At 42.4% G+C, this 26,357-nt stretch overlaps 1 protein-coding gene and 1 pseudogene across 6 annotated transcripts in view; both read right to left on the minus strand.

The window, feature by feature from the left end:
- The window catches only part of nadsyn1 (NAD synthetase 1), a 120,466-nt gene that overhangs the window by 36,039 nt on the left and 58,070 nt on the right, over positions 1-26,357 (minus strand). For 5 of the 6 annotated variants that reach the window (XM_088370100.1, XM_088370101.1, XM_088370103.1 and 2 more), the window contains 5 exons: positions 24,632-24,685; positions 17,739-17,828; positions 10,701-10,752; positions 10,533-10,621; positions 10,317-10,434 (listed from right to left, as the gene is read on the minus strand). In XM_088370100.1, coding sequence (XP_088226226.1) covers positions 10,317-10,434; positions 10,533-10,621; positions 10,701-10,752; positions 17,739-17,828; positions 24,632-24,685 — 403 coding nt within the window. The remainder of the gene's footprint in view (positions 1-10,316; positions 10,435-10,532; positions 10,622-10,700; positions 10,753-17,738; positions 17,829-24,631; positions 24,686-26,357) is intronic. The other variant, XM_088370099.1, reaches the window with a different exon arrangement.
- LOC148400114 (uncharacterized) lies at positions 13,912-15,328 on the minus strand (annotated as a pseudogene).

The following is a 26,357-nucleotide window of genomic DNA, read 5'->3' on the forward strand; positions in this document are numbered from 1 at the left end:
CCGGTTTGGGGACCTCAGCATCGCGTCTCTGCTTTTGGCAGACAATGTGGTGCTGTTGGCTTCTTCAGGCCGTGATCTCCAGCTCTCACTGGAGTGGTTCGCTGTCGAGTGTAAAGCGGTCGGGATGAGGGTCAGGACCTCCAAATCCGAGTCCATGGTCCTCGATCGGAAAAGGGTGGAATGCCCTCTCCGGATCGGGGATGAGATCCTGCCCCAAGTGGAGGAGTTTAAGTATCTTGGGGTCTTGTTCACGAGTGAGGGCAATAATTAGAGAAGGTTTATGTCCAACGGGGGGTGGGCGATTAATAGAGAACACTTTTTGTCCGATCGCCAAGAGGCACTGAAATGGGCGATAATAGGTATATTTTCCTTATGTAGTATGTAATAACTGCATCTCACTAGTGTTCGTAACACGAGAACAGCGGCTGTTTTGATCTACCTCTAACAGCGGGGTGCGTCAAGTAATTGTGTGAGGATATTGTAGCGGAGTGACAAGTGTAATTCTATCATAGTTTATGGAGAAAACCAATTTAAAAGGGACATTCGACGTGCTGTCAAATCAGTCATATTTAAACTTGCGCAATGACGTCGGCATGCGGTCACGGAGGAAAACGTAAGTTTTGGGGGGAATTTTTAGCAGCATGGACGATAGAGGTATCAATGTTTTTTACTTATGTCATCGCTAACACACACTGGGCGATTATTAGAATATGGGCGATAATTAGAATAAATACGGTAGTTATTTGAGGTCGGTTTGACACCGGGCAGGTTTGGTTCTATGACTCATCATATAAAAGCTTTCCCGGTAGTCAGTCGGTCGGTTGCTCTCGCAGTCTGTCGACTTACACCGGCTAAAGTTTAAAGACAAATTCGAGTTTTTAGCCTCAGCCTAGTCTTCAGATTGAGATTACAAGACGTCAACTTGATTCTTTAGGCCAGGGGTGTCAACTTCATTTTTGTCACGGACCGCATCAGTCATAGTTTCCTTCGGAGAGACATTATGATTGGCCCGCCACATCATTTTAAGTGGCTCACGAAGACAAATTGTGCATCGACTTTGTGTCATTACTAAAATTACAAATTGTATTCACTTAAAAAAATAATGATATTGCTTGCAATTTTTATTACCATTCGTTTTTTTAAAACATTTGAAATTTTTACTAGTCTAGATTTCAAAACTAGTTATTCATCAGTTTGTTTTGTAGCCTATAATATATAGATATATGTATATAGAAGACGTTGACAATCATAATGTACCTCTGAGGGAAACTATGACTGCGATCCGACCCGCGACAAAAATGAGTTTGACACCCCTGTTCTCGACCCCGCAGACTTCTTTTTGGCTCTCGGGGTCACTAAAAGATTAGCATTTTGCGAACGAAGGTTACAGGACAGAATGTAAGGTACAACTAGGTCGACGAAACGAGAAGGCGCTATGCAGTGTTTTATAGGTTAATAAAAGAACCTTGAAGTCCCATCTTAAATGGACCGGGAGCCAATATAAATTGGCTAATATTGGGGTAATGTGATCAAGATTTTCTCATTCGTGTGAGCAGTCTCGCCGCAGCTTTTTATACCAACTGTAGACTTTTTTTTAATACTGGACTTTGGAAGACCAGAGAACAATATGTTACAGTAATCAAGGTGTGACGTAATAAAACATTTCACGCCCCCCCATGTTATTAAGAATAAAGAAAAAAATAAAGAAAGAAAAAAGAAATTAAAAAATAAATTATTTAAACTATAAACATTCTTAACCAACTGCCATTTTATGCTGAAAAAATACAATAAAATAATAATAAACATACATAATATTAAATTGAATAAAAGCAATAAATAATATTCAATTCAAGGTAATCAATCAGCAACATTAACTCAGGACCACAATATATAAAACATTTTAACCTTCAAAATAAAAATGAATAAAACAATTTGTGCTGTTTTTTAATCAAAATGAGGCAGCATTTCACGGCTGCAGGTAGTATCAGCTCTTCTGCAATGTTTTTTTTTTTTTTTTGCAATGAGCAATATAGTACGCTGCTTTATATGATGCTTACAGTGCTTGCTGATTGATTGAAGTAGCAGTCACAAAGTAGGAGGATTGTTGGCAATATTCAGCCCGTTTTCGCTGAAAACCTCAAGCATCTTATCAGCGTGATTGGGATGCAATGACTTCATAAGTGCCGCCTTAATTTATTTGGCTTCATACTGTCCGCTGCCAACATTGTAAGGCACAGTAAACACACTGGTTTTTCCTCGTCTCCCATCGTAGTCACACTGAAGTGGAGTGCTTACGTACGCTTCTTCATATTTCCTTGTCTTAGGTTTCGTTAACTCTCAATTCTCTTATCTCGGTCTCTCTCCGCCATTCTTTTCAACGCTGTTAAATATTTTCCCATGGTGTCCCACTGCACTTTTTATCGCCTGCTCTTTGCTTTGAGTGCGTATGTTCCGTGCACTCTACACTGTAGAGCACAGGTGTCAAACTCAGAGCCCGGGGGCCAGATACAGCCCGCCACATCATTTTATGTGGCCCGCGAAGACAAATTGTGCATCAAATTCGTGTCATTACTAGAATTGCAAATTGTCTTCACTTTTAATATCTTTGTTTTTTAAATTTGACCAGTTTTTACTCGTCTGATTTAAAGTCAGTTTGTTTTGTAGCTTTCACTGTATACAATATGAGGTGCTCATACATTTATTTGGGTTGACAGTGTAGTGTATTTTTATTTAGGTCTCATGCGATGTAGTATATTTCACTTCTAAGCCCAAGTGTGACCAGGTCACGCGCGCATGGGATTTTATGGGGCCTGGGCCAGAAAGGCAGACTTCCTGGCACCAGGATACAGCAATCGGCCATCACTGTAGAATCAACAAGGCAGGCTGGCGGGTCAGAGGTTGTCCAGCTGCCCTCGTGTGCGTGCGCCCGAGTGAGGTTGGGGCGCGGGATATAAGATTCAAGGCGGGAGAAGACAGGGGGACTGGACATTTTGCTAGGGCGAGAGACACTTCACTCTGACGTCGATTGAATAAAATCTTTCCCCAATCAGCCGTGTGTCACTGAAGTTTTCCTTCCCTGAGCCAGTCACTTTTCCACCGTTTGCGTTAGAAGACCAGCTGATCACCGAAGAGAATTCACCACAACAGTCATAAGGGCCCTCCGAAAGAAGCTATGCGACCCGCAAAAAAAATGAATTTGACACCGCTGCTGTAGAGCGACTACTCCTTGCGCACACTCTTCCAGTGATACCGTCACTCCCACCTACTGCAGTGGATGTCTAATTACCCTTTAATCTAGTACAGCCAAAATAAAAGCATGTTCCCTGGTGTCACACGCGCGCCCCTTGGTAACACGGGGGCGCGCCCCACTATTTGAGAAGCACTGCGTTAACATCAAAAACAATATTGTCTTAGGGCTAAGGTCTTAAAACTGACCTAAACAATCGGGGATTTATACCACACGCTCGCGCCTTTGCCCCAGCATTAGAGAGGAAATATCCACCCAAGCGCTGGCGGGGTCCCCTGATGTCAGGTCACGAATGCCGATCAGTCGGTGTTGTGCTGAAGGGAGGGAGCGGAGCTTCAGTGACCGAACTGCAAGACAGGCTGACCAATGCACGCCATGGTCGGACACGCTCATTCAAGTGGAGAGAAAAATATTCAGAGGAGTGGACCTCCAGTGGGGTATTGCTTATGTCAATATTCCTTAAGGTCCTGATGTCAAAATTTCAATGTAAACAGAAGCATGTGGAACATATGAAACAAAAACCTGGAACAGGTGAGCCTTGGTCACACCCACCAAACAACATCCACTCATAAATTGCTAGGCCAACAGTACATCTTCCTGGTGGAGCCTGTATATCTCCAAAGAAAAAACATCGTAAAAAAAGTATTGATACTTGTAGCAGGGCACTCAGAGGATAATTGTCGTTTCTGCAAAGATCATGTCAGGGCTCCTTTAAAAGATGACTGATGTGCAAATATCTTCTGTGCCTAACTAGTCAAAAGGCAGTTGTGATTAATAGTTCGTTTGTGGAAAATTAGTTAAACAGACAAAATCTACCTGTTTTTATCCATCATAGAACAATGAAGCTCACCAGTTTTCTGAAGTTGAGCCGTGATTGGTTGCGACATGAGACCTGGCAATTGTGATGTCATTTTCAGTGAACGGCAAGTGCCAAAATGGTCACCCCACTGAGATAGATAAAAACAGGGGAAACCTACTGCATAACTCATATTCCACAGATGCATTATTAATCACAATGCCATGTTCAGACTAGTGGGGGCAGATACAAATTTTGAAGTTGACTTCCCCGTGCAACTCCGGTATGATTTAATTGAGTGGCGATCTTAACTGCAGTATTTTGAATTAAACAAATAATACATTAAATAAATAAAATACTAAGTAAAATAAATTACATATTGGATGTTGACAATATGCCTCCCCGAGTGGCACCCTATGTGAGCAGCGAGCAAATGATAACTTTACATCCATACTGACAAAAGGAAACGCAGCGGTTATCTTTAAAATAACACCCCATTATTGTCTAGATTGCTTAAAGTCATTATTACGTCATCTGAACTTCTTATAATAAACCTGCATGTATTGCTGCTGTTGCTGAAAGATGTAAGTTGACCAGATCATTCAGTATCATTGCTGAGATTAATTTTTGAGATGATTTCTCTTGAAATTGATACTGCTGTGAAGTTGGTTAAAAGGACAGTTCCTGAAAACATTTTATACCTCTGATATGTCAGCTGTTTCTCCTCGAACTCATCGATAAATTATGGATTCATTTAAAAAATAAGACCTACCGTAATTTCCGGTGTATAAGCCGCGACTTTTTTCAAAAATTTTGAACCCTGCGGCTTATAGTCAGGTGCGGCTTATATAAGATTTTTTTGTGATTTTTGTGATGACTTGATCACTTTTACTCTTAGCACTGTCATGTAACATGGGGGGAAAAGAAGGTGCAAATGGTAAAAAATGGATTGTTGACAGGAATAAATTAAAGCTGAAATTCCAAATTTGTCCAAAAGATGGCGCCAGACCAAAACATGAGACCAAAAAAGGGGCCAAAATAAGCTAAGCAAGTTAAAATAGAAATAAAACAGGAACAGGGTGTCAGAGTGTGAGTCACGCATGGACGCACAAATGTGATTTTTACTTTTTGATTTCTTTGCTTGGCTAAAAATGTATTCTGTAACAGCTTAAAGCAATATTGTTAGTCAATTTGATCAAGAGGCCCGCCACTATGAGAATAGTGGCGTGACATAAATTGGTTAAAGAAATAGATCAAAGGTTTGGATTTTTATTTCAGAGTTAATTGAAGCGTAACTTTAAAAACTTATTCTCATGAAACAGGAAGTGAAGAAAAGGGGAAGTGAAAGGCTTTACCAGGGGCTAGCTGTACATTGGTGGAAAGTAATGCGTGGTCAAAGCGGAAACATCTGCTGAAGGACAGCAGGTGTACGAGCGGGGGAAAATTGTCCAAACCCTATACAGCGTGGGAAAACTGACCAAATTCTATAGGGCGTGGGAAACTAGGCGGTCTTACCCTATAGAGAGGATATAGGTACCAGACAAGTCTATAAAAAGTCCTGCAGGGGCAGCTACGGGGCTTTTTCCCCCAAAGAGCACTCATACGTGAAGAAGCCCGAAGGAGTTTCAAGATTTTTTCCAGAGTCCCGGGATCTTTGTGTGAGACGCAGGATCGCTGGTCTGAAATTAACTTGGATTTACTCCAAAGAATTGGACTGGACAACTTTTCAGGAGAAACTAGGTGAGGAGAAACGACTTTTATGTATTTTAGCGAGAGTGGGGAATAGTCATCGGGCCGCCGGCTCCCTCGAGGCCAGCCTGTTTCTCTAATTTGGATTTTAGAAGTAAGATCGAATTGACAGGATTTTGCTTCCACCAAAAATAGCACGCAGCTGGTGTCTACCTTTTCCCTCTTTCATGAACTGTGTTTTGCAATCGAATTGTTCTGGGATTGAATGATTTTATTAACACGGGTATCAGTGAGTGAAATTGTTCGGTTTCTGGAGTAATTGAGATTTGAAATTCTATTTCATGTTTCTTCAATAAATGTGTTTTGTATATTATTCACTTCGTTGTGCGCTGATTTGTACTGAATGTGCAATCGATGGTTAGGGGTTGATTTGACGATTTGATTAATGTGCGGGGGGTTACTATGGTATAACATAGGACCGTAATAAATAAAAGTAACATCAGACAATTCTAGAGAATTGAATAACGTTCGTAGTTATTTGAGACACGAGTGAATTTCAATCCGTTTGAAAGTTTGCTTCGACTGAATAAATTAACGGGAGTGTTTAAATCGGATTATTGGTTTGGTGTAGAACTGAAAGTAATTTAATTATTTGAAGGGCGCAGGCCCGTTTCCCCTTTTGACGGGCCGCGTAAAAAGTAACTCCGAACATATTAGAGAATTAAATAACTTTCGTAGATATTTAAGGGAAGAGTGAATTTGGTTAAAAGTTAATTTGTTTGAAAATTTGCTTCCTCTAAATAAAATAACGACGATGGTTAAAATAGATTATTAGAGTTGGTGAAGGATAAAAGTATTTCGATTGTCCGTCGGGCGCAGCCCAGTTCCTAAATTTGTCGGGCCGCGTCAAAAGTTAAACAGGACACGATCGAAAAATAGACTTGCCTTCCAAATTAATTACGGGGCAAATCTAAATACAGTAAGACATTTTTATTCGTTTCAAGAAAGTTGTTACTCTTTTTAAAGCAATGAAGTGGGGTGAAGCACTCCGACAGTTAAGTGCAAAATCTACATATAATGAGTTAGAATTAATAATATAAAGTGCATTAATTTTCTTCTTAAATGCTATTATTGTCACACTTTTATTAATTCGATTCTCTTTCGAATAAACAAGTTGGTCGGCTCGCTGCATGAGCGACCAAGTGGAACGGACCCATATCAACATTTACTTCGGCAAAACTAGTGCTTGGGTGCGCTATACAAACGAATCCCTGAGGTCTTAACAAAGACATCTAAAAATATCCGTAACATAATAAGAACTTCAAACATTAGCGGGGAGCCATCAATACGATGCGGTCACTTCGAAGTCTTGCCTCGAATTGACTTACTCGGCTCGAGCTTCGGGTGACTTGACAGGGATTGGCGTCGTACAGAAATTAGATTGATTCCGGTGGAGTTAATTTAACTCGGGTGGTTTGATTGCGGACGAATCTCCGAACCCGGCTAAGACAAACCCGTTACCGGGTAGCCGGGGGCACCTTATGGAAAGAGGTGCGTTTGACAACACTATTACATACAGTAAAAGCTACAAAACAAACTGACAAATAACTCGTTTTCAAATCAGACGAGTAAAAACTGGTCAAATATTTAAAAAAAAAGATATTATTAAAAGTGAAGACAATTTGCAATTCTAGTAATGACACACGAATTTGATGCACAATTTGTGTTCATGGGCGACATAGCATGATGTGGCGGGCCGTATCTGGCCCCCGGGCCTTGAGTTTGACACCTGTGCTCTAAACCCTTTCTCTTAGTCTGCCATGTGACTCAGAGATTACACAAAGCAGTGGCGCTGTTTGGACCATCTGCATTGCATTAAAACCCAATCAATCAGCATTTAAATTCAATTCTTCTGACATTTTGCTCACCAAAAACAAGTTGTAATGAATGTGAACTTTTAATGCATTTTATTCAGAAGGTTACTTTGAACCCTGAGGCTTAAATGGCGGCGCATCGTACTTATGGATGTTTACGGCCTCCGGCCTCCGGGGGGCGCTCTAGCAGGAAGCAAGAGCGAGACAGGCAAAGGAGAGCTAATGCGCCGAAGGAGCCGTGCTAGTTTGTGTTTACAACATTTCGCGCATCACGCAGAACGCGATCAAGACGGACATTACTAAGAGGAAGCTTTTATACACAAACCGTCATTATGGGGGACAAAAGAAATGCATATGATGCCGCTTTTAAGCTAAAGGCAGTCGATGTTGATGACATTGTGTTGCGGCACCCTTTTCTTTATTTCGTGGTCCCGTCTACTCTGGAGCTATACGTGTTGCTCGCTAGTTTAATGTAATTTAGCGCTTCGTGCATGAATAAGATTAGCATGAACAGACCCTCATCATGGAAAATGCTCGAAGAAATGGATAAAAACGACGACAAAAGAGATACTGAGAAAGTGTGTGGCGAAGGATATCTAACGCTATTCCAATCGGAAATTGAGGAGGCAGACTTCGACGGTTTCAGTGCACAGGAGGAAGATGAAGACGATGAAGCTCTTTTTTTTACTTTTACTTTAACCAGCCCTGTTAGTGCTGTGCTACCGTGTTGCTGCTGTGTTACCGCCGCGTCTCAGTGACTTTTACCGGTTTGTTTTATTTAATCAAACCCTATTAGTGCTGTGTTACTTCCGTGTTGCTGCGGTATTACTGCCGCGTCGCAGGCACTGTTTGGAAAGAAATGTTAAGGTATGTTATTAAAACTTTAAAAAAGCTTTCTGTGTCCAGTATTCCTTTGTTAATAACTTGCATGCACACTTCCGTGTTGTTGCGGTACTACTGCTGCGTCAAAGGCAATGTTTAGAAAGACATGTTAAAGCATGTTATTAAAACTTCAAAAAGGCTTTCTGTGTACTGTCTTTCTTTGTAAAAAACTCGTGTGCACGTGCCTTATAGTCCAGTGCGGCTTATGTAAGAAAAAAAAAATATCCCCGAATTTTAGCTGGTGCGGCTTATACACCTGTGGGGCTTATACACAGGAAATTACGGTAATATTGATGAATGGCATAGGTTATTATGTGATTCAATAAAAAGGGAAATTAATGTGCAAACTCTGTGAAATTTTGAGAGAGCAGGATTGGGATTCATCAAGAAAAATGTACAACTAAACCATTTTGGAATTGAGGACTTAAAACGCTTTAGGGATAGGAAACATTTGAGAGAGAATTCCTTAAATGTGAGGATCTTGAGCAGGGGTGGGCACATTTTTTGACTTGCGGGGCCGAATTGGGTTCTAAATTTTGACCGGGGGGCCGAACCAGGAGCGGATGGATGAAGTGTTTGTACGAATAGAAATGACATGTAAAGGTCATTGCATAAAAGGTTTTTACTTTTAGTAGGTAGTAAAGGATGGATATTCAAAAAAAGCTTTTTGAAAACAAATGCATTTATTAACAGCATTAAAAAAATATTTCACTAAAAAACTACTATCAGGGATTCTCATTAAATACGACACTGTTATTATGAATAATAATTTCCATCACTTCAGTGCCTGCAGGTCAGATTTATTAAATATGCTTATCTAATGAGGCGAAATCACATCAAACGGCAAACATTGTGACCAAATACATCATCTGAAGATTCAGTGAAAGAATACATCTAAATAAAGTAATAAAGAAATCAATAGTATTGTTGGTCTCCCTTTTTTGCTAGTGCATCATGGTCTGGAGTAAAATTTGTTGTGGTAATTCTTAGGATAGATCCGAGGTGTCGGTTCGTTAACCTAGATCTGTGACGGGCTTTGTTGACGTTCATGTGGCTGAACATCTGCTCACACACTTAGGTCGAGCCAAATTGTCCACTCTTTTTTTAAATACTCGGCACTCAGTGTCCACCTTTCTTTTCCTCGGGCCACTCATTTTAATTGAAGGATTCCAGGGGAAGGTTTGTGGGTGGCATTAGCGTAAAACTGTATCTGAAAGCTCAGCGCGCAAATTACGAGAATGCTGACGTCACAGCCCACACTCGAAATTCGGCACTAATGGAAATAGAGCGCGGAGTGCGCCGGGTCTGTACTCCTTAGTACGTACACGCACTTGAGAGTGTGCACCGAGCTTTCTGACACGGCTTCCAGGAGTAAATGCGCGAGTGGGCACTTCGCCATCTACTGGGAAAACATAATAATTGCAGGAAAAATGACCTACAAAAAAGTCTAATGATACAATTTATTCAGGTTTGGCCGGCCGGATTAAACGGCTCCGTGGGCCGGATGTGGCCCGCGGGCCACAGCTTGCCTATGTCTGATCTAGAGAGCATTTAAGATAAACTCAGGTTATTATTGATAAATGTTTTAGTTTTTACGAATAATTTTTAATGGAAAGAAAATGGAATTGATAAATGAGTAAAGGTTACATTGGGCACAGAACAAATTAACCTTCTGAGTCAAGGTAACAGTGTGTCGTATCCAGATGTTAAATAAATAAATGAATAAATAAATAAATAAATAAAATTAAAAGATGAACTGATTGATTGATTGACTGTTACATTTTCATCTTTTGTCATGTTGACCTCAAATGTTATTCGGTTGATCTACCTTGAGGGTTGCAGACTTGATCAAATTGATTCTTTGGTCTGCTTTGCGGAGCTCATGGTGGCTTGCAGAGGAATTGGTAAAGATTTCAACTCCATCAAGACCCATCTGACTATGAGGACTAAATAAAATCATCATTAATCAAGGCATAATTGATCAAAAAATATTACTGCTTCAATATTACAGATGACTCAAAAGTGGCAAATAATGTTACTTTACCTAGAGGGATGCCATAACTCTTCACACATCTCAGTCCCAATACAGGTATCCTTGGTAGAGAGCACACAGTCTCCAAATGGGACTGTATCCTGATGAGCACAGGGGTAGTTTTGCACTGTACTGAAGGTACAAAATCGTATTTTACAGCATATAAAAGTACTTATTTACCTGCCCGGTGACCTGCTGGATCATTCTTGGCAGAAAGTATTCTTCAACTGTCCTAGAATAGTAATAGTAGTAGTAATAGATTATAGTATTACAGTAATAGATTAATCGAGCCAAACAAGCAGCAGTATATAGTACATGTATACGCATGTATAGTATATATACAGTCAATCCTCGGTTTACGAACGTCCCGGTTCGCGAACAAATCGGAATTCGAACGAAAAATTCGAGATTTGTTTGCTTTGGTTGTCGATCAAAATTTGGAGGTTGAACCTTGCGAGAAGAGCCGAAGGGACCTGAGTAAACCCGACCGCGTGGCCCGGATGCCGACTGACTCCGTTCGTTATTGTATTTTCGTTACTTTGAGGATTGTATTAACCTCTATTCATGCCTCCAAAGAAAGCAAGTGGGAGCAGTAAAGCCATCCTAAAACACTAAGACGCTCTTAAAGCAATGCGACAGTGAGCGCCCGGCGCGCTGCGGTTGTGCGATCGGACCAAATTAAGCTCCCTGTGCACTGAGGTCCACTTCAAATTTGGAAAGTACATCAGGACTTTAAAAATATTTGCTAAATTTCAGCGACGGCTCTGTCACAATAATGCGACCAGCGCGGTGCAGTTGCGCGGTCGGCGGCGCGCTACGGTTGCGCATTCGGCGGTGCGCTGCAGTTGTGCGATCGGACGTAAATGCGCAATTGAAAAAATGCTTAAAAAAGACATTTTTTTTTAGTCTTGGAACGGATTAAAATCATTTGCATTATTTGTAATGGGAGAAATAGATTCGGAATTCGACCGATTCACTTCTCGAACCACCTTCTGGAACGGATTGTGGTCGAAAACCGAAGTTTGACTGTGTGTGTATAGTCATGTAACATGGGGGATGGGGAGGACAGATGGTGCAAAAAGTGAATATGGATTGCTCCTAGGAATAAATTGAAGTCTATAAAAAGACCGGCACGGGCAGCTACGGAGCTCTCTCCCCCAAAGGGTGGCCATACGGACGAATCCCTTCATCGAACCCATTATCGGGGAGCCGGTGGCACTTTGATAAAAGTTGTGCGTTTCACTATATATATATATATATATATATATATATATATATATATATATATATATATATATATATATATATATATATATATATATATGTATACACACACACATACATATATGTGTGTGTGTGTGTGTGCGTGTGTGTATATATATATATATATATATATATATATATATATATATATATATATATATACACACACACACACGCACACACACGTAATATACAGGGACATATATACATAATATACAGAGGAGTACGTACCTCCGCCGCCATTGGTAAATAAATACTATCACTTGAGCAAAGTACATACCTCCGCCACCATTGATAAATAAATACTACTTTTTGTGCAAATCTGTAAAGTTTTTTGTGTGGCTTCCGACACACAGAGATGTAATAAACAGGCGTAATATGTAGACCCGATGAACCAATCAGAAGACATTACGTTTTGAGTAGATTGGGGCGTAAGACCATCTAAAATGGCATAGACAAAGAGACATGCTTACGAGGCACAATTCAAGCTTTCTGGAAAGCCGGTATCATTGCCGAAGAGCAACGTGACGACGAGGCAATGATAAGGGAAATTGGCATGTCAGATGGCGAACTTGCCCAAATGTTTAAATTGGATACAGAAGATGAGGACTTGGACGGATTTGCATATTAATATCGATCAACAATAATGTGAGTACGGTTGAGTTCTTGGTTATACAGTAGAATAAAGTACAACCAAACTTTTTGCTCCCGTGGAGTTTTTCTTGTTTACCGTAAATCATAGCATGCATGCGCCCTATGATGCGGTGTTAAATGTGTGTTAAATGTGTGTTAAATAGATTAATGGCACAATTAACTGAGACTGCGCCTTTTAGTATAATAATAATAACAATTCATTAAATGTGTATAGCGCTTTTCAAAAACCCAAAGACGCTTACAGGGAAGAAGGCAAAGACAAACAGGAGGGGAGGGGTAGCGAGGGGAGGGGTAGGGGGACGGGGAAGAGACAATGGGATAAAATTAAGACGAGGAAACCAGTTATGGGTAGGGGAGGTCATAGGTTTGAGAGAAGAGGTAAGTTTTAAGACGAGACTTAAATATGGGGAGTGTGGGTGAGTCACAGACAGACTGAGGGAGAGAGTTCCAGAGTCGGGGTGAAGTGCAGGAGAAGGCTCTGTCCCCAAAGGATTTGAGTTTAGATTTTGGGACTGTCAGAGATGTGAGGTATTGGAGGATCGGAGGGGGCGGTTGGGACAGTAGGGGACAAGGAGGTCGGATAGGTAAGTGGGAGCCAGGTTGTGGAGGGCTTTGAAGGTGAGGAGGAGTATCTTGAAGGTGATGCGCTCCTCAATGGGGAGCCAGTGAAGAGAGCGGAGAACAGGAGTGATATGTTCATGGGACCGGGTGTGGGTAAGGAGACGGACAGCAGAGTTTTGGACTAGTTGCAGTCTATGGAGTGAGTGAGCAGTGATTCCAGTGAAAAGGGAGTTGCAGTAGTCAAGTCGGGATGAGATGAAGGCATGGATGAGAGATTCAGCGGCAGGGAGAGAGAGGCAGTGCCGGATTTTGGCAATGCGTCGGAGGTGGAAGTAGGAGGTCTTGACAACTGAGCTAACGTGAGGGTGAAAGGACAGTGTGGGGTCAAAAATAACGCCAAGGTTGCATGCCAGGGGGGAGGGAGTGATGTTTGTGGAGTCGATGGTGAGTGTGATGGATCCAGTTTTATTAAGGGAGGATTTAGTGCCTATGAGGAGGAGCTCTGTTTTATCACTGTTGAGTTTGAGAAAGTTGAGGGACAGCCATGTTTTTATTGTAGAGATGCAGGTTTCAAAGTGGGTGAGGGAAGGGTTATGGGTTAGTGTGGTGCGTATATAGATCTGGGTGTCATTCGCATAGCAGTGGAAGTCCAGATTAAGTTTGTGGATGACATTACCAAGAGGAAAGAGGTAACAGATGAATAGGAGGGGGCCAAGAACTGAGCCTTGGGGGACCACTTGTGTAACTGAGGAGAGGATGGATGTGTGACCAGAGAAAGAAATGAACTGGTTTCTGTTGGTGAGATAGGAGGTGAGCCAGTCGAGCGCAGTGCCCTCAACACCTAGTTGGCGCAGCCTTTGGAGGAGGATGGAATGGTTCACAGTGTCAAAGGCTGCGCTAAGGTCAAGTAGTAGTAAGATGTTGAAGGCACCAGAGTCAGCGGAAAGCGTTGGTGACTTTAACAAGAGCTGTTTCAGTGCTGTGAAGTGGGCGGAATCCGGACTGGAAGGGTTCATAGAGGTTGTTGGACTGGAGATGGGTGTGGAGTTGGGCGGAGACAATGCGTTCAAGGATTTTGGATAAGAATGAAAGGTTGGAGATGGGACGGTAGTTGGAGAGGTTGAGTGGGTCCAAGGTGGGCTTTTTGAGGACGGGGGTGATGGCAGCAAGCTTATAGACAGTGGGAAAGTGGCCGAGGGATAGAGACTGATTAAAAAGGGTGGTGAGGTAAGGGAGGAGGACAGGGAGGCAGGCCTTAGTTAAGGTCGTTGGAAGGGGGTCGAGAGAGCAGGTGATTGTTTTGGATGCAGTGATGATGTCTAGGATGGTGGAGGAGTCGATAAGGAAGACGGCGGTGAGAGAGGGGAAGGGCGGGAGATCGGGAAGGGGGGGCAGGAGAGGAGGGGAGGTGGGGGAGGAGGAGTTGTTCATGGTGACGGCCAAAGAACTGTTGATTTGGGCAATTTTGTTGTTAAAGCTGACAAGGAAGGAGTTACAGAGGGCGGGTGAGGAGGCTGGCTTGGTGGCCGGTGGCTGGAGCAATTTGTTGACGGTGGAGAACAGTATGCGGGGGTTCCGGTTGGTGTTATTAATGAGAAATGAGAAGTAAGCAGATTTGGCAGCAAGAAGAGCATCATGATAGGAGGAGATGTGTTGTTTAAAGGTTTCAGCATGAATGGTGAGGCGGGTTCTTTTGTAGAGGCGTTCGAGTTGACGGCTAGTTTGTTTCATGGAGCGGAGTTGCGGGGTGTACCAAGGGGCAGAGTTAGTGAATGTAATAGAGGAAGTTTTCCAGGGGGCTAGGGAGTCAAGGGAGTCGGAAAGGATGTTGTTGAGCATGGTGGCAAGGTCATCAGGAGAGGAAGAAGTGGGGTCGGGGGGAAGGGCAGAGGATAAGAGCTGGCAAAGCGTGTTCGGGTTTACAGTCTTGATGTTGCGGTAGGAGATGGTGCGCTTTGTGGAATTATGAGGCGAGGGTAGAGGGGCGGAGAAGAGGATGCAGAGATGATCAGACAGTGGAAAGGTGAGAGGACGGGGGTTGGATGTGAGTGGAAAGGAGGAGCATACTACATCCAGGGTGTGGCCTTTGGTGTGGGTGGGGAAGTTGATGTGCTGGCTGAGATGAAAGCAGTCCAGAAGGGAGATGAAGTCAGATGTTAGTGGATGTGGATATTGAAGTCACCGATGAGCAGGAGGCGATAGGAGACTGAGGATACAATGGTGAGGAGTTCAGAGAGTTCAGAAAGAAAATACGGATGTGACTTTGGGGGGCGGTAGATCAGCACAGCAGTAGTGGAGTTGGGGAGGGAAAAAGCGAGATATTCAAAGATTGAAATAGATGGGGAGGTTCAGGTGCAATTCAGTGATGTGTAGGGACTGCTTGTGGAGGACAGCAATACCACCTCCTCGCCCAGAGAGTTTGGCAAGGTAGCTGTAGTTGGACGGAGTGGCTTGGTTGAGAGAAAAAAGGTCCAGGGGCTGTTGCCATGTTTCACAGAGGAGGAGCATATCCAAGTTATTGTCCAAAAGTAGTTCAAAAATAACTGGTGATTTGTTGGAGAGGGAGCGACAGTTCAGCAGCGCAAGGGAAATGGATGAAGGAGCGGGGGTGGGGGAGCGGAGATCTTTGAGGTTGACAGTACGGGAGGTGGGGGAGATGGGGGGGGGGGGGGGGGGGCGCGAGGTAGTCCAGAAAGAAGGGATGGGTGAGCCATAAGGGAAATGTCTGTTAAAAGATAGTCCAGAGCCATGGTGGATGTAGCAGCGACGGCGGAGGATCCCAGCCTTGCTGGCAGCTGAGGCAGCAGCGGCAGGGAGACGTTGATTATTGTTGAGATGATGAAGATCAGCAGCAGTGTAGACAATTGTGCGAGAAGTTGGTGGAATGGAAGCCCGGAGTAATAGAAGTGATAGTTCATGGAGGAGATGAGATGTGACAGCAGCTGGGAATAATCCAGATAAAATGCTAGAAGTGGCTAGCAGCTGGTTAGCTAGAAGTGGATGGGCAGTGAAATGCATGGAAGCAGCAGTGGACCAAGTTGTGATGTTGGTGGAGTGGCTAGTGATGTTGGTCAATCTCGACTGTACCCGTGCAAACGGCAAGCCCCAGTGCGTCATGGCGGCACACATCCGAACCACGACCGGCGAGCTCGCAGCGAGCAGGTGCTCCCCCCGAGGACGCCGGTCGTGGTTCGGATGTGTGCCGCCATGACGCACTGGGGCTTGCCGTTTGCACGGGTACAGTCGAGATTGACCAACATCACTAGCCACTCCACCAAGAGCGAGCAGCTACAGGATTAGAGCCGGGAGGTAGGAGGGTCCAGTGGTGGGTTGACTAGCTGGCTAGCGTAGCTCGTAATCAGAGGGAGCGGGAACAGAGAGGTGCAAGCGGAGCTTCCAGAGATACACAGTGGGCAGGTGAAAAGGCAAAAATTAGAAGGAAAAACAAAGAGAAAACGGGCACACTTAAAACGGGAAACACAAAACAGATAGGGGACAAACAAATAGCGGTCACGGTTCGGGATCGAAGTGGCAGTCAACAATCCAGACGCCAGCGTTGCTCTAACCCGGAAGTAAAGGATGGGGGGGGGGGGGGGGGGGGGGGTCAGTATGGTGCCCCCTTTGGTCGTAAAAATACAGTAAGTATGTTTTGTGTTTATACTGTGTTATTTTGTCGTGTTTCATTGATTTCAAGCTTGTTTTATGCCTTTTAAATGTCCAAGCTATGTAGTTAGCTGAAATAGAAAGTCTGTAGGTGGTACATATGTGAGGTTTTCTTTAAAAAAACAGCCGTGTTATACTGACCTTGTGACATTGTTACACAGTTATTATTTAGGTTAAAATGTCAGGGTTCACCCAATTCCTTTATTCTAAACCTTGTTATTGACATATCCTTCACAGCCTCTCAAGTATTCTTATTACTTGCCGCAACAAGCAAATCATCTACCCAAACAGATATGATCACATACCGTTTCCTTGGAGTAGACACAATGGTCAGCCATGATTTGTAGGAAATCATTTTGGGTGAACAAAAAAAAAATCATGAAAAACCTTTTTTTAATACCTGATTGTTTTAGCCCATACAATGACTTCCAGTTTATACACCAGCTTTTCATTTGTCAAAGAATTGACTGTATACATCTCAGGCTGTTGGATGTAAATCTTCCAGTCAACTGGCGGGTTTAAGTGTTACATCTAATTGGTGCAGTATCAAGTTTTCCACTTTCTGCATGAGCACTCTGATGCTTGTCATGTTAGCCATAGAAGAAAATGTCTCCTAATAATATATATACCCATCGTATGAAAGCATCCTTTCACAATGTATCTGGCTTCGTATGTGTCAGGGTTACTCTTCAGAGCATAAACCCTTCTATCCCCCACTACATACTGCATACACCTCAGTCTGTTGGATATAAATCTCACAGTCAGTTGGTGGATTTAAGTAGGCTGTCATTACATCTAATTGGTGCAGTATCAAATTTTCTTGCACCGCTTTCTCCATGAGCACTCTGATGCTTGTCAATTTAGCAGTAGGAGAAAATGTCTCCTCATAATCTATACCCATCTTTTGACAGCATCCCTTCACAACGTATCTGGCCTTGTATGTATATGTCAAGTAAATGTGCAACATTTTACTGACTGTGGTTGTGAAAAATATTTAGGCATGGTTTTCTTAGATTACAATAAAGTGCAAACAAAGAGTTACATCACTTCAGCCTTAATAGCTTTTTGTTTACCAACCGAAACTTTGTCCAGGGTGAGAACCAACGCATCTCTCTGTAGATGCCATGGTTGGCCATCAGCATCTTTGGTCGAATCAGTAGGATTTGTCTAACAAGATAGAGAATAAATCAGTTAGTTGTTAAGATTAGGTTTATGTACTGTCCACGGTTGTTTTATTATGTGTATATGTAACCATGGTTTCTGTTCGCGTTGCCCCTCCCCTCCTGTGTTACCTCACAATCAATATAATCAGATTCAGCTGCCTCTTGTTACCTGTCATATATTTAAGTCCTGTCTGCCCCTCACTCCCCTGTCGGATTGTTCTCGTCTCTCGCCAGTAGTCTCGTCGGTTTGTCTTTCAGTTCGGTTAGTTTCTCTCCAAGTTGGTCTGTCGGTTACCCCTGTCACTCTGTCGCCGTTAAGTTATGTTATTTTGCCGGTTCTGTTGGTTTGTTCCCTTCATGCTCCCTTCCAACTACCTTTTCCCTCAATAAACCCTGGTCCAAGCTGCATTTGGTCACCCAGCTCCATTTCCGATCCGTGACAGAGTAATCCGACCAGCTAAGCGACCAGCGCCTGTACCACCCTCCACCATCAGCTCCCGTAGCGCATGTAGTTCCTGAGTCAACAGTTTTTTTTAAGTAACACAAGACGAAGATTTTGATGGATTTAATGATTTGGAGTGACACGGCTGGTTTGATAAAATTTGTTTATATTATTCTTATTTGATATATAGTTTATATATTGTTATATGGGCCTGTGGAATAATTTGAACTGCAACTGACGACGAGTCCAATGTCAGCGGCCCGCCCCACACGCGCCGTTGTTTACATGAAGGACGAAGAATTTGATTGATGGATTTAATGATTTGGAGTGACACAGATAGCTTGATAAAATTGTTGTTTATATTGTGGAATGATTTGAACTGCAACTGATGACGAGTCCGACGTTAGCAATGCACACACAGCATTGTTTACAAAAAGAACGAAGAATTCGATCGATAGATTCATTGATTTGGAGTGACACAGATGGTTTGATAAAATTGTTGTTTATATTATAGTTATTTGATATATAGTTTATATATCGTTATATGGGCCTGTGGAATAATTTGAACTGCAACTGACGACGAGCCCGAAGTCAGCGGCGCACCGCACACGCGGCATTGTTTACAGAAAGGACGAACAATTCGATCAATGGATTCAATGATTTGGAGTGACACAGATGGTTTGATAAATGTATTGTTTATGTTAGTTATTTGAATAAATGTTAATGTTACATCAAGCCCGTTCTCAGCTCCTCCTTTGTGTTAATGTCACGTTAGCATACCGTTTCGTTTAGCCTGTTTTTACTGGTTCATGTCTGTATTTGGTGTTGGATTTTATCAAATAAATTTCCCCCAAAATGCGACTTAAACTCCGGTGCGGCTTATATATGTTTTTTTCCCCTTTATTGTGCATTTTATGGCTGATGGACTTGTACTCCGGAGCGACTTTTAGTCCGAAAAATATGGTAAGTTTATCAGTTTTAACATTAAATACTTTGAAGTGTAATCAATTGAAAATGGGTTGAGAAGGATTTTCAAATCATTGTATTTTGTTTTTATTTACATTTTACACAATTTCCCAACTTTAACTGAATCTGGTTTGTAGATCTGTTTAACCCGTTAGCAGACAAACATCAAGGGAGAAAACATTTATTTTATGTAGCCAGTAGGTGGGCCTACCACTTGTGAAAAATAAGTTTGTAGATGTTTTCAGGCCTGGACTGTTATCAAATGTGAGAAATTTTGACAAGATAGGATTCTTGTAGGTAATGTTACAGCAGCTTTTAACTCTTTACTTCCCAGCGACGAGAAAACTCATCAACAGTAAGGACCTTATATCCCACCGACAAATATTCTCGTCAACTTTTTATTTTATGAAAGGGCAGACGAGACTCTCGGGCAATTCTCCACTTATCGTCAGGCCTACATTAAAGTGGTTAACTGTGACCACTCGATGGCAGAGATCCTCTTCCTGGCTCATAAAGAGGTGATATGCCAGCCCAAATGGAAGAACAATGGAGAGTAGTTATGGCGTTAGTGTCAAAGTCATGGTTGTGCAGGAAATACGTCTTCCGCAAAAACCTCATTCTGTCCTTATTTTGTCGGCAATTGCGGATTTGAGTGAGACCAACCTACATTCAAATAGTGATAATTACAGAACAGTGTTGGGTAGAATCATACTTTTTTTCTAATTAAAGAACAGTAACCTTTCATTTGGTACCACTTAAGTATATAGTCATTGGTCATGTCAGCCTTGAAAGATGAGTGAAGCTGCTCGAAATGGGCTGGGATCTCAAGGGTTGTCTTTTCTAATAATGTTTGGCATTGTAAGGGTTGAAGTCAAAGCTACGGCAAATTTTAAAGTAAATTCAAAATATCCGCCTTCTTGTTAGTTTTAGCATATGGCTCTGAGAAACTATTTTGTAGAACCTGGGCTGTTACATACACCTGCAAATTTTTGTAGAGCTAGATGAAACAAAATTTTGTAGGGAGCACCACGTCCGTCAACGCACAATATGGCGATGGCATGGCGTAATTTCTGGTGTGACAAGACCGCACCGCTGGTATCCAAACTCTTGCAGCCTTCGACAATCAGTTGTCGAATCTGGCCCTGTTTCTATGGAGACGGGCCATAGGTTAAGGCTATGAAAATGTGACCTTCGCAGCCTTAATTTTGCCTCTCTTCTTCTATGCTTTCCAACCCTCTTCTTGACGTGTAATACGTTGAGCCAACTGAAGACGCCCTCAAGCAACGACACACCACTTGTGTCCAGAACTTTAAAGTAAATGCTCCACCGAAGACACTAAATGCATGCGTACAAGAACTTTTTCATCTTCGTTTCTGACAGCTTGAGCGAGTGGGCATGTGTTGAATGCATTACTGTAGTAGAGAGTGGAGCAATGTGGGCATCACGAAAGTCTGCTACGAAGCCACCATCACATATGTCTTTTCCAACAACGGAGTAGGGAAAAAAAAAGTGTAGCAAAAAATACTTATGCGTTACCCATGCAACGAATCTGAACAAATGTACATTTTGCAAGATATTGCTGGCTAAATGGGATGTTTATAAATGTCGATATATTTACCAGAAACCTAATTAAGCTGTTTTTGTAATTATTGGTCAATCCACGAATTCCAAAGCACACAAAATCTTGTATTTGAGTGCTTTATTTCTTCAGCTCTATGTTTGACAACTTCTGGTAGTAGTGTTTACATGTTCAAAGTCCCTAGGTAAATATATAATATTGTATTATATCCATATTTATTATATTTTATAATAAGAAACAACCCCGTCGCCATGGAAACGACGGTCAGTTATAAGACAGCATTACCGTAATTTCCGGACTATAAGCCGCACCGGACTATAAACCGCATCAGCTAAAATTCAGGGATATTTTAGTTTTTTTTCTTACATAAGCCGCACCGGACTATAAACCGCACGTGCACATGATTTTTTTTACAAAGAAAGACAGTACACAGAAAGCCGTACAAATCCATAAATACGCAGCGCCGCCATTTAAGCCTCAGGGTTCAAAGTAACATTCTGAATAAAATGCATTAAAAGTTCAGATTCATTACAACTTGTTTTTGGTGAGCAAAATGTCAGAAGAATTGAATTTAAATGCTGATTGATTGGGTTTTAATATAATGCAGATGGTCCAAACAGCGCCACTGCTTTGTGTAATCTCTGAGTCACATGGCAGAGTAAGAGAAAGGATTTAGAGCCCTTTGACGCAGGTCACCTAGCGTGCATTCCTACTAAAGCTCATAATAGTCACAAGCAACACAGCCAGAATAAGCAGCAGCCATAGTAGTGTTTTCTTCAAGATACCGCACAACAGTGGTCCACAGCCTTTTTACGAGTGTATAAAAGTGATCAAGTCATCACAAAAATCACGAAAAAAATCTTGAATAAGCCGCACCTGACTATAAGCCACAGGGTTCAAAATTTTGGAAAAAAGTTGCGGCTTATAGTCCGGAAATTATGGTAGTTTGTAATGTGACGTGCCGTGGGGTCGCTCCAGAAATGACGTCACGGAGCCTAAAAAGTGTTCGAGAAACCGGCCTTCGGAGGACGCAGTGTGTGAATTTGGACACGGAATGTTTTTCTGCTGCAACACACCTGATTCAAATGGTTAGCTCATATACCGTATTTTCCTCACTACAGGGCACACTTAAAAGCTTATAATTTACTCAAAAAAACACAGTGTGCCTTATAATGCGAATCAAGTCTTCATTTGACAATCTCAGACAGTTGGTGAGGGCCAACTTCCACACGCCTTATATATGGGTCCATTGATGAATTTGTTGATCCATAGTGGTTGTATACAACACTCTGCCAAAATGTTTCAGTACGTTTCAGTACAACTATTAAATCGCAAGGTAGCATCGCTTTCAGCATTACGGCAACTGTGGTCAGGGGTGTCACCGAAGTTGGCTACTACTGGTCGATCGCATGACATTTAAAAAAAAAACGTTTTTTTCTATAGGGTACAGTAGTGCCAATTTTTACTTAAAGTGCCCTTAAAGCAAGGGTATAACAGTAATGCCTCCAACTAAGATATCTACATGTATGTAGTTTAGGATGTTGTGCATCCCTGGGAACAATTGTTTTTGATCTTAAACAAAGTTTGAGAAATACAGCTTTAGAAAAAAAGTGGTTTTGTGGTACAACTTGCCCCTGGTATGGGGTAAGTTGTACCATTAGAGAAAATACACTGGGGTAAATTGTGCCATTGATGATTGAAGTAAAACAGATCATTTTAATCTCACAAATGATAATGCTATATAAAAGAAAGACAAATTCTATACAGATTACTCGTTTGACTTTAAAGTCTGAACAACATCAAAGGCCACTTTTCTATCACAAGGCCTATCACATGAACACCTAATTGAGTCTTGAAAATATGCTCCTTTCTGGCTGTACCACCAAGTTTTGTGGTGTGGTGTGAACACATAGGCTACTCAGAACAAAATCAAAATTCCAAAATGAGCACCTAATCATCCGCAGCTGAATCTCATCCCAGATTCGGCCTACCACTGAACATCCCACATGGCAATGCTGCAGGGGAATGTAAATTTATGCTCCCTTCTGGCTGTGGTTTTTGTGGTGTGGGTAATTTCTTGAGCACGTCACCTATAGGGATGATCCTTCATCATTCTCTCTAAATGTGAAAATGGGCTTAACATCAAGAGACCTCTTAGAACTTTGCTTCAGAAATTTTGCACTAATCGCGTCACCTTCAACATTCTCCACCAATCCAACATAGATATAGGATTTGGATTTTTTACCCGCAAAACTCACAATGACAAAGTCACCAGCAGACAGATTCTTGTCACCATCATCATCACTCTGGACACCTGAACTGTCATATTCAATGACATCACTCAGTAGAAGTGGAACGTAACTTTTTTGAGCTACTGGCGAACACTTTGTTTTTGTATGTTTTACTTTGACCCCTTCAGGCTCCCCTTCTTATTTCCACTCCTTTTCTTCTTTTCAGCCTGTTTCTTTTCTCTGCTGTCCATCTTCTCCAGGCCATCTTCTGTCTCATCATTGGTGGTGGAGGTTTCTTCTGAGCTAGCGTACTGTCATTTTCTTCTTGGTTTTGTTTCGAATTGCAGCTTTCATAGCCCTTTTCTTCTCTCATTATTTTTCTTTTCCTGTTCAGCCTTTTTATCTTTATGTTTAATTTCTGCCAGTGGAACAATTTACCCCAGACCCTTTGGCACAAATTACCCCAGACCCACCATTTTGAAAAAAATGCTTAATCATAGAAATTTTACTTTTGAGGGCAAAAAAATGTTTTTTGAACTTAAATGTGCTTACCTCTCAAGTCATGAGTGAAATGGATGCCCCTTCAAAAATAGGTGGTCACATGACCAACTTCTTCTATGGTTTTCTGGAAAACAGGGGTGGAACTACTTGCCCCTTGGCACAAATTACCCCACTCTCCCCTAAGCTAGAATCCATCCTGTCGCTTGATTGACGTACAGGTAAGCCTAACGGGACGAAATCACAGTGAACCGCACATGCGCAATAGACAGTGACCACACCCCCTCACCGCTGCAAGTTTGTTTGGCTGCGCATACACAAACCTGGTGCTAAAGCTAACAAGCTAATCAACGCACTCGCTTTTTTCTTTTAAATAAAGTTTATGATCATCAAAATTGAGTGGGGTTGCTGGACCAAGTAAGAAGCCAAACCGTATCACTTTCATATGAAATGGAAGTTGGACTTTTTTTTTTACATCATTTACTGGGTTGACAGTCCCTTTAGCACAGCACCATCTAGTGGATGCATAACGCAACTAGTGGATGCATGACACAACCCTAGTCAACCCCAGTTTGATGCAGTAGCTTCTATTCTATGTGCTTTTCAATCCGATGCGCCCTATATATGAAAAAAATTGTAAAATAAAAACCCCATGAAAGTGCGCCTTATAATCCAGTGTGCTTTATAGTGCAGAAAATACTGTACAAGCTCTGAGATCTTGATCATTTCAATTAGGTGTGTTGCAGCAGGGAGACATGGAAAACAGGCAGGACAGCGGCCCTCCAGGACCAAGTTTGGATACCCCTGATCTAATTTATCCACCCTTCGGAAAAACTTGAGGGGGACTGTACACATGCAACTCTAGGCAATAATAATTATCATACCAATTGCAATACCTCATTAAATGGATAAACAGCAATACATATCTAAAATAACCTTGAGCTTTTTTGACAATACATTATTTGTTCTTATCCATTTAAATCTGCCTGACTCTGCCATGCCTTCACTGTTTTTGAATGTATTATCTCATAGAAAAACACTATCTGTAAATGCATATCCATACATTTAACATGACAAGTTTTTAAGGTTACCTGTTGAGAAAAATCACCCGGCAGTTGTAGCGTACATTGCGATGCATGATGGGCCTAAGGGAGAAGAACACCCAGAACCACACAAAATAAACAGGACTGCAATTTACACATAGAAGAAACTTACTGTTTTTCATTTAAAGTCTCCCCCAACATTTTTCTTTATAAGGGGGAGGGAGTATTTGTTTAAACAGTCAATATGACTTCAAAGATAAACATGCTAAATAAGAAGAGGGTGGATAAAACACTTTTTTGCTCCACATTGTGCCTCTAATTTGATTTGCAAGAAACTCATCCATCCATCCATCCAACATCTGCCCCTTATCCGGGTTGGGCCGCAGGGGTCAGCAGATTTAGGAGGGACGCCCGGACTTCCCTCTCCCCAGCCACTTCATCCAGCTCATCCCAGGGGATCCCAAGGCGTTCCCAGCCCAGCCAAGAGACATAGTCTCTCCAGCGCGTCCTGGGTCGTCCCCGGGGTCTCCTGCTAAAGGGACACCTCTCTGGGGAGGCGTTCACGAAGCATCCTGTTGAGATGCCCGAGCCCCTTCATCTGGCTTCTCAATGTGGAGGAGCAGCGGCTCGATTCTGAGTCGCTCCGGATGACCGAGCTTCTCACCCTATCTCTAAGGGAGAGCCCAGACAACCTGTTGAGGAAACAAATTTGGGGCCGCTTGTAACCGGGATCTTGTTCTTTCAGTCACGACCCATAGCTCGTGACCATAGGTGAGGGTAGAGGCGTAGATTGACTGGTAAATTGAGAGCTTCGCCTTCCAGCTCATTTCTTAACCATGACGGATCAGTACAGAGTCCGCTTCACTGCCGATTCGCCTGTCAATCTCATGCCACATCCTGCCCTCGCTCATGAACAAGACACCAAGATACTTGAACTCCTCCACTTGGGGCAGGATCTCATCCCCGATCTGGAGAGGGCATTCCAAGCTTTTCCGACTGAGGACCATGGTCTCAGATTTGGAGGCGCTGACTTTCATCCAGACCACTTCACACCTGGCAGTGACGCGCTCTAGTGAGAGCTGGAGATCACGGCTTTAAGAAGCCAACAGCACCACATCATCTGCTAAAAGATCAAACCGGACACCTTCAACGCTTCTGCTGCTCCGAGATCAGGGATCTCCAAAGTCCGGCCCGCGGGCCAAATCCGCCCCCCGGTCAGATTTCACACAGCCTGCAGCTTCGGTCTTATAATGTATTATTTATGGCCCGCCTGCACTGTTAAACTGAATTAAAAAAATAATGAAACTTTAAACTATACTTCCTCCTTTTACCAAAAGGTGGCAGCACCTTTTTAATAATGCCAGTCTGCATCCGTGGCACGCACCCCTCTCCACTCATTTCTGCCATGCCGACTGCAACAAAATCAAAGAAAGTTGACATCGAGGGCCGTCACTCTCAAGAGAGATGAGAAATACAATACTTCTTCACTGAAAATCAAGGCAATTGTGTTTGTCAAATTTGTAAAGAGACAGTTGCCTTGCTTAAGGATTTCAACCTAAAGAGACACTATCAGACTAAACATGCTCACACCTACGACAAGCTAACAGGGAGTGACCGTGCTGGTAAAGTGAAGCAGCTCCAAGCTGAACTAGCATTACAACAGCGATTCTTCACGCGGGGCTGTAAGTCAAAAGTAAATGTTACTAAAGCAATCTATGAAGTGGCCATGTTAATACTGTTGATGTTATGAATTTGTAGACGTGACACAACCTAT

This window comes from Syngnathus floridae, chromosome 3 (assembly GCF_059516105.1).
Source record: "Syngnathus floridae isolate MCC-2025c chromosome 3, RoL_Sflo_1.0, whole genome shotgun sequence".
NCBI classification, from domain to species: Eukaryota; Metazoa; Chordata; class Actinopteri; order Syngnathiformes; family Syngnathidae; genus Syngnathus; species Syngnathus floridae.